At 53.9% G+C, this 9,075-nt stretch overlaps 1 protein-coding gene across 2 annotated transcripts in view; it reads right to left on the bottom strand.

The window, feature by feature from the left end:
• The window catches only part of MAPKAP1 (MAPK associated protein 1), a 239,854-nt gene that overhangs the window by 132,049 nt on the left and 98,730 nt on the right, over positions 1-9,075 (bottom strand). For both annotated transcript variants that reach the window (XM_075322833.1, XM_075322834.1), the window contains exon 5: positions 4,082-4,254. In XM_075322833.1, the coding sequence (XP_075178948.1) occupies positions 4,082-4,254 (173 nt within the window). The remainder of the gene's footprint in view (positions 1-4,081; positions 4,255-9,075) is intronic.

Here is a 9,075-nt window from a genome sequence, read left to right as displayed (position 1 = left end):
GGAAAGACAAACAGACCTCCCATCCAGCCTATATTACTGGGAGAGAAACCCAGAGCTCACATCAAGTCTATATTACAGGGAGAGACATGCAGACCTCACATCCAGCCTATATTACCGGGAGAGACACACATACCTCACACCCAGCTTATATTACTGGAAAAGACAAATAGACCTCCCATCCAGCCTATATTACTGGGAGAGAAACCCAGAGCTCACCTCAAGTCTATATTACGGGGAGAGACATGCAGACCTCACATCCAGCCTATATTACCGGGAGAGACATACAGAGCTCACATCTAGCCTATATTACTGGGAGAGACACGCAGAGCTCACATCAAGCCTATATTACTGGGAGAGACACGCAAAGCTCACATCCAGCCTATATTACTGGGAGAGACGCACAGACCTCACATCCAGCCTATATTACTGGGAGAGACACACAGAGCTCACATCCAGCCTATATTACTCGGAGAGATACACAGAGCTGACATTCAGCCTGTATTACTGGGAGGGACACTCTGCTTACATCCAGCCTATATTACTGGGAGAATCACTCCCACAAGAGTAATACCTAAAACTAAAATCAGATGCCAAAATGCATATTAGGGGGGCATGAAGATTGCAGAATGACACTCAGTAATTATCTACAGGCAATGAGAACCCTATGTAAAAAATGCAAAGGTGTCTATTGGTGAGATCTCTCTTACCACCATAAAGCATATATAGTAATTATAGTTATGTCCATGGATCAGCAGCCTCCAGCACTACAGCTATGGTGATACTACGACTCCCAACAAGCCCTGTGAGGTTTTTACATTTCTATCATCGTGCTGACAGCCATATTTTATTACTATAATGTATATTTCATGGTCAATTTCCCTTACACGGCTCTCCCTGGGGTGTTTGCGCCCGATGACATCATTAGGGCCGCACATTACGATCGCTGGGGCATAATGAAACATTGGAGACAAAGCAGCAAACGCATCCCATCTCCTTTCATTAAGAAAAAAAGGGCTGCTGTCCCTTTAAATCACAATAGAAGTGAGAGTATTTGGAATGTGGTTTTCTTGCATTTTACGATCTGCGGCCTGAAACGCGTTAATGTAGTCACTGGCGGCGCTAATATTCACTGCACATAGGCAGGGACCTCTGCTCACAGCGGCGCGCAGATTCCCCCCCTTTTTAGAATCTCCGCTTTTAATTGCATGATTGATGTGGAAATTAATTAATCTCAAAGTGCATGCTAATTGTTTAATTGCTCGCTTGATCTATATGGATCATTTTCGGGAATTAAAAGTAGCTGATTTACTCTGGCTATTGATTGAATGTGGCACTGAGTTATTTTGCTTGCTACCTGATTTGAAATTCCCTCAATTAATTCCCAAAACCTTTTGCTTCGGAGGCGGCGGGGCGCGCTTGCCCCTTCTGGCTGATCTATACTAACTTGTCATGCTTAAGAGATATTTATTATTGGATCCGGCAAGTAATAATGACACATTAATATTAGCGGAGGCTGTACGTTTCTGCAGAATGGATTGCCAACGTGGAATTAAAACCGATATATTTGTCAGTATCAATTTTCTGAAATTCTATGGTGACCCGGGTGCGCTAATGAGTGGCGTCCCCCCCGCTCGCACAGCCGGCTCGCCGGTAGTCAATGTCAAGGGAAAGTGCTCCGCCATAGCGCGGGCTTTTACTTTAACAACCCTACCGAGGAGGGGATTATTATAAGGCTTTTAATTCATTGACTTGTTATTTTTCCAAAAAGTTAAAAAAAAAAAAAAAAAGAAGAAAGAAGAATTGTTCAGGGAATCAATCTTTCTACGAAACGCGTCAACCCATGGGGATCACAGGATGCAAGTCTGTGCAATCTGGCAGTCAATGGCGGGTGAAGCAGCATGGCAGCCATCTGGGATGGCATTTATGGGGTTAATAAACCTACAAGAAACAAGTCTGGCTTAATAAATCCAAATCTGGAGTCCAGCGCAGCTTCTTTGATTGACAGGTCTCATCTCTCTCTATAGTCGCCGGCTGCCTCTTCTCAGCACTGCTGTAGATGATTGACAGGTCTCACCTCTCTCTATAGTCGCTGGCCGATTCTTCCCAGCACTGTTGTAGCTGATTGACAGGTCTCATCTCTCTCTATAGTCGCCGGCCGCCTCTTCCCAGCACTGATGTAGATGATTGACAGGTCTCATCTCTCTCTATAGTCACTGGCCGCCTCTTCCCAGCACTGCCGTAGATGATTGACAGGTCTCATCTCGCTATATAGTCGCTGGCCGCCTCTTCCCAGCACTGCTGTAGATGATTGACAGGTCTCATCTCTCTCTATAGTCGCCGGCCGCCTCTTCCCAGCACTGATGTAGATGATTGACAGGTCTCATCTATCTCTATAGTGACTGGCCGCCTCTTCCCAGCACTGCCGTAGATGATTGACAGGTCTCATCTCGCTATATAGTCGCTGGCCGCCTCTTCCCAGCACTGCTGTAGATGATTGACAGGTCTCATCTCGCTATATAGTCGCTGGATGCCTCTTCCCAGCACTGCTGTAGATTGACAGGTCTCATCTCTCTATATAGTAGTCGGCCGCCTCTTCCAGCACTGCTGCAGATGATTGACAGGTCTCATCTCGCTATATAGTCACTGGCCGCCTCTTTCCAGCACTGCTGTAGATGATTGACAGGTCTCATCTCTCTCTATAGTCGCTGGCTGCCTCTGCCCAGCACTGCTGCAGATGATTGACAGGTCTCATCTCGCTATATAGTCGCTGGATGCCTCTTCCCAGCACTGCTGTAGATTGAGAGGTCTCTCATCTCTCTCTTTAGTCGTTGGCCGCCTCTTCCCAGATGATTGAAAACTCTCTCATTTCTCTCTATAGTCGGCGTTTGGCTCTTCCCAGCACTGCACAGGTGATTGACAGGTCTCTTTTCTCTTTGTATAGTCGCCGGCTGGTTCTTCCCAGCACTGCTACAACTGATTGACAGGTCTCTCTCTCTATAGTCACTAGCCAGCTCTTCACAGCACTGCTACAAGTGATTGACAGGTTTCTCTCTATGTACATGCAAGAGAGAGATCTGTCAATCATCTGCAGCGGTGCTGAGAAGAACCGGCCAGGAACTATACAGTGAAAGGAGACTAGTTCAGCTCCGCACCCAGTTGGTTCTTCTCAGCGATTCTGCAGATGATTGACAGGACTTATCTTTCTCTACATTAGTCGGCCAGCTCTTCTCAGTGCTGCTACAGTTAATTGACAGATTTCTCTCAATGAGAGACCTGTCAATCATATGCAAGTGCAGGAAAGAGTCGGCTGGAAACGATAGAGAGGAGACTTGTCCGGCACCACACCCAGTCGGATCTTCCCAGCGATTGACAATGATTGACAGGTCTCTCATCTCTCTATATAGTTGCTGGCTAGCTCTTCCCAGCACTGCTACAGATAATTGACAGGTTTCTCTCTATGTACATGTGAGAGACCTGTCAATCATCTGCAGCGGCGCTGGGAAGAGCCATTCAGTTACTATACAGTGAAAGAAGACTAGTCCAACTCCACCTCAGTCGGCTCTTCCTAGCACTGCTGTAGATGATGGACAGGTCTTTCATTTCTCTCTATAGTCGCTGGCCGACTCTTCCCAGCACTGCTGCAGGTGATTGACTGATTTCTCTAAATGTACGTCCAAGAGAGAGACCTGTCAATCATATGTATGGGCAGGGAAGAGCCAGCCGGGAACTATAGAGAGAGACTAGTCAGGCACCACACCGATTCGGCTCTGTCCAGTGATTCTACAGATGATTGACAGCACTCATCCGGAAGAGCCAGCCTGTCCACAAAATAAAGAGATGTTATAGTTGTCTACTAGGCTCCTACAACGCCAAGATGCCAATTAACCCCCTTGTAACCAGGGATCTAACAAACGCCGCAGGTGCCCAAGATGCTGGGCCGAGGATTCCTGCAACTAAATTGAAAGGTCCCTTTGACTGGCTCCAATGGAGGACAGGACAGCGCCAATCTTTTTGCTCAACTCCATTGATAGCCCAAGACACAAACTGTACTAATATTATTAATGAAAAAGTAGAGGGTTACTTCAGTTTTGGTTCTCGTCCTTCCGTGGTGTACTGCCAACAGATGAGACCAATGAGGTCATGGACCTTGGCATTGGCGATAGTCACCACCGTCATGGGCAGCATCTTGTCCTGGCTAGCTTGCATCGCGAGGTACACATCTATCTTCTTGGTGGCTGTGGTTCCCACGTGACCCTACAAGTAGAGAAATGTAAAAGGTTACTATATGGAGTGGTACTGTCACCTAAATATGCTCAAACGGCCAAAGTAAAATTGTAACGCAAAAGATCGGCAAAGCCTATAATTCGGCAGGTCCTGCTGTTATAAATTGCTACAAACCTGCCATTTATGAGATTTCGAAATTTCGAAAGTAAAACCCAACTGCGTGTTAAGAGGCGCCATATTGGATTTCACCGAATTTTCCCAGACAAAGACTTAAAGGAACCTGTCACCAGATTTTCCCTATATAAACCATGTCTACTACCTTTAAAGAGGACCAACCACCAGGATTTTCCTATATAAACTAAAGCCAGTGCCATACTGGCGCTATCATGCTGATTCTATACATACCTTTAGTTGTGAGATCGGATGTATAGTTTCTGAAATACAGGCAAGTAAAGATTGCGAAATGGACTGTTATTTGATTGATAACAGCTACAGAATATCTAATAGGTGGGTCGGGTTTTGCTGGTTATTCCCACCCTTGTCTGCTTGCCTGTCTCAGTTATTACAGGGGGGAGAAGGGCAGGGGGGGGGAGAAGAAGGGCAGAGGGGGGAAAAAGAAGGGCAGGGGGGAGAAGAAGGGCAGAGGGGGGAAAAAGAAGGGCAGGGGGGGAGAAGAAGGGCAGAGGGGGGAAAAATAAGGGCAGGGGGGGAGAAGAAGGGCAGGGGGGGAGAAGAAGGGCAGGGGGGGAGAAGAAGGGCAGGGGGGGAGAAGAAGGGCAGGGGGGGGAGAAGAAGGGCAGGGGGGGAGAAGAAGGGCAGGGGGGGAGAAGAAGGGCAGGGGGGAGAAGAAGGGCAGGGGGGGAGAAGAAGGGCAGGGGGGGAGAAGAAGGGCAGGGGGGGAGAAGAAGGGCAGGGGGGGAGAAGAAGGGCAGGGGGGGAGAAGAAGGGCAGGGGGGGAGAAGAAGGGCAGGGGGGGGGAGAAGAAGGGCAGGGGGGGAGAAGAAGGGCAGGGGGGGAGAAGAAGGGCAGGGGGGGAGAAGAAGGGCAGGGGGGAGAAGAAGGGCAGGGGGGGAGAAGAAGGGCAGGGGGGGAGAAGAAGGGCAGGGGGGGAGAAGAAGGGCAGGGGGGGAGAAGAAGGGCAGAGGGGGGAGAAGAAGGGCAGAGGGGGGAGAAGAAGGGCAGAGGGGGGAGAAGAAGGGCAGAGGGGGGAGAAGAAGGGCAGAGGGGGGAGAAGAAGGGCAGAGGGGGGAGAAGAAGGGCAGAGGGGGGAGAAGAAGGGCAGAGGGGGGAGAAGAAGGGCAGAGGGGGGAGAAGAAGGGCAGAGGGGGGAGAAGAAGGGCAGAGGGGGGAGAAGAAGGGCAGAGGGGGGAGAAGAAGGGCAGAGGGGGGAGAAGAAGGGCAGAGGGGGAAGAAGAAGGGCAGAGGGGGGAGAAGAAGGGCAGAGGGGGGAGAAGAAGGGCAGGGGGGGAGAAGAAGGGCAGGGGGGGGAGAAGAAGGGCAGAGGGGGAGAAGGGCAGGGGGGGGAGAAGAAGGGCAGGGGGGGAGAAGAAGGGCAGGGGGGGAGAAGAAGGGCAGGGGGGGAGAAGAAGGGCAGGGGGGGAGAAGAAGGGCAGGGGGGAGAAGAAGGGCAGGGGGGAGAAGAAGGGCAGGGGGGGAGAAGAAGGGCAGGGGGGGAGAAGAAGGGCAGGGGGGGAGAAGAAGGGCAGGGGGGGAGAAGAAGGGCAGGGGGGGAGAAGAAGGGCAGGGGGGGAGAAGAAGGGCAGGGGGGGAGAAGAAGGGCAGGGGGGGGAGAAGAAGGGCAGGGGGGGAGAAGAAGGGCAGGGGGGGAGAAGAAGGGCAGGGGGGGAGAAGAAGGGCAGGGGGGAGAAGAAGGGCAGGGGGGGAGAAGAAGGGCAGGGGGGGAGAAGAAGGGCAGGGGGGGAGAAGAAGGGCAGGGGGGGAGAAGAAGGGCAGAGGGGGGAGAAGAAGGGCAGAGGGGGGAGAAGAAGGGCAGAGGGGGGAGAAGAAGGGCAGAGGGGGGAGAAGAAGGGCAGAGGGGGGAGAAGAAGGGCAGAGGGGGGAGAAGAAGGGCAGAGGGGGGAGAAGAAGGGCAGAGGGGGGAGAAGAAGGGCAGAGGGGGGAGAAGAAGGGCAGAGGGGGGAGAAGAAGGGCAGAGGGGGGAGAAGAAGGGCAGAGGGGGGAGAAGAAGGGCAGAGGGGGGAGAAGAAGGGCAGAGGGGGAAGAAGAAGGGCAGAGGGGGGAGAAGAAGGGCAGGGGGGGAGAAGAAGGGCAGGGGGGGAGAAGAAGGGCAGAGGGGGAGAAGGGCAGGGGGGGGAGAAGAAGGGCAGGGGGGGAGAAGAAGGGCAGGGGGGGAGAAGAAGGGCAGGGGGGGAAAAAAGAAGGGCAGGGGGGGGAAAGAAGGGCAGGGGGGGGAAAAAGAAGGGCAGGGGGGGGAAAAAGAAGGGCAGGGGGGGAAAAAGAAGGGCAGGGGGGAAAAAGAAGGGCAGGGGGGGGAGGAAGGGCAGGGGGGGAGGAAGGGCAGGGGGGGGAGGGCAGGGGGGGAGGAAGGGCAGGGGGGGAAGAAAAAGGGCAGGGGGGGAGAAGGGCAGGGGGGGAGAAGAAGGGCGGGGGGAAAAAGAAGGGCGGGGGGAAAAAGAAGGGCGGGGGGAAAAAGAAGGGCGGGGGGGAAAAAGAAGGGCAGGGGGGAAAAAGAAGGGCAGGGGGGAAAAAGAAGGGCAGGGGGGGAAAAGAAGGGCAGGGGGGGAAAAGAAGGGCAGGGGGGGAAAAAGAAGGGCGGGGGGGAAAAGAAAAGAAGGGCAGGGGGAAGAAGGGCAGACAGCAGACAGGGGTGGGAATAACTAGCAAACCCCGACCCACCTATTAGATATTCTGTAGCTGCTATCAATCAAATAAACATGCATTTCACAAACTTTACTTGCCTGCATTTCAGAAACTATACATCCGATCTCACAACTAAAGGTATGTATAGAATCAGCATGATGGCGCCAGTATAGCACTGGCTTTAGTTTGTATAGAAAAACCCTGGTGGCTGGTCCTCTTTAAGCCCTCATTAATGGCACACCTGCACCCCCAGACACGCATCCAGCTGCTATATATACCTCCAAAAATACCTTTTAAAATGTCCCATGCTATAAGCTAAATCGGGGGGCATCTGCAGATGGTCTTCGGTGCCTCCCCTGCACCCGCCTTCGCCTCCTCTCCACATGATTGATGCAGTTGACATACTAAGTTATCCACATGGCTTGTTCATCTCTCGCACCTCTACAGTAGGGAACAACACCTGCGCAGGGAGGAGAGTGGAACAGGCCGTGTGGATGAGATAGGTGAAATCATCCACTTCACTAGTCAGGTTGAGTGCACGGCCAGTAGGGCCTAGGCACGTGACGGCGCATGCGTGGAGGACCCATCTAGGGACGTTGGGGATCAACCTGAGGTGAGTGTTAAGAAGTGACCACTCTTCCTTCTCCCTAGCATAAGGGCACGATTAGAAGATGCACATCGGACCACCCAACGATGATGAAGATACGGCTCGGAACAATTCTAAAAGGCAGCTGGACACAGGAATGCTATTATCTATATATATAATTGCCTTATTCTGTCTGTCTGTCTGTCTGTCTGTCTGTCTGTCTGTCTGTCATGCTCCAAAATTGTGTCCTTACGGTGACACAAAGCTGATTGGCCGCTGGGCTCGCCATGGTCCCGCCCCCCACACCGATTGGCCGCTCGCCCAGGCTGCGCCCCCACACGGATTGGCCAGCCGCTCGCCCAGGCTCCGCCCCCCCCCACAGATTGGCCTCTCGCCCCGGCACCCTGCAGGCATTGGCAATTCGGCCACGCCACGCCCCGCCCCCCTCACGCAATGCACGCTAGCTCTGGCCCAGCCCCCTCCCTCCCCCCGCGCATTCCCCGAACTGACACGGCTGACACCGAGGTGAGTACTGTACTTAGCTCCCACCCCCCCGCACATTCCCCGAACTGACACGGTTGTCACCGAGGTGAGTACTGTACTCCCCCCCCCACCATGGGGAAGGCTGGGAGGGGGAGGCTGATGCTGGGGGAGACTGGGAGGGGAAGGCTGATGCTGAAGGAGGCTGGGAGGGGGAGGCTGGGAGGAAGGAGGCTGGGAGGAGAGAGGCTGATCCTGGGGAAGGCTGGGAAGGGGAGGCTGATGCTGAGGGAGGCTGGAAGGAGAGAGGCTGATGCTGGGGGAGGCTGGAAGGAGAGAGGCTGAGGCTGGGAGGAGAGAGGCTGATGCTGGGGAAGGCTGATGCTGAGGGAGGCTGGGAGGGGAAAGCTGATGCTGGGGAAGGCTGGGAGGACGGAGGCTGAGAGGAGAGAGGCTGATCCTGGGGAAGGCTGGGAGAGGGAGGCTGATGCTGGGGGAGGCTGGAAGGAGAGCGGCTGATGCTGGGGGAGGCTGGAAGAAGAGAGGCTGATGCTGGGGGAGGCTGATGCTGGGGGAGGCTGGGAAGAGAGAGGCTGATGCTGGGGAAGGCTGGGAGGAGAGAGGCTGATGCTGGGGACAGAGAGGAGAGGCTGATGCTGGGAGGAGAGAGGCTGATGCTGGGGGAGGCTGGGAGGGGGAGGCTGATGCTGGGGGAGGCTGGGACGAGGGAGGCTGATGCTGGTGGAGGCTGATGCTTGGGGAGGCTGATGCTGGGGGAGGCTGGAAGGAGAGAGGCTAATGCTGGTGGAGGCTGATGCTTGGGGAGGCTGATGCTGAGGGAGACTGGGAGGGGAAGGCTGATGCTGAGGGAGGCTGGGAGGGGGAGGCTGGGAGGAAGGAGGCTGGGAGGAGAGAGGCTGATCCTGGGGAAGGCTGGGAACGGGAGGCTGATGCTGAGGGAGGCT

The sequence above is a fragment of the Anomaloglossus baeobatrachus genome, chromosome 9 (genome assembly GCF_048569485.1).
Source record: "Anomaloglossus baeobatrachus isolate aAnoBae1 chromosome 9, aAnoBae1.hap1, whole genome shotgun sequence".
Lineage (NCBI taxonomy): Eukaryota > Metazoa > Chordata > Amphibia > Anura > Aromobatidae > Anomaloglossus > Anomaloglossus baeobatrachus.
This window is presented reverse-complemented; position numbering and strand designations above follow the sequence as displayed.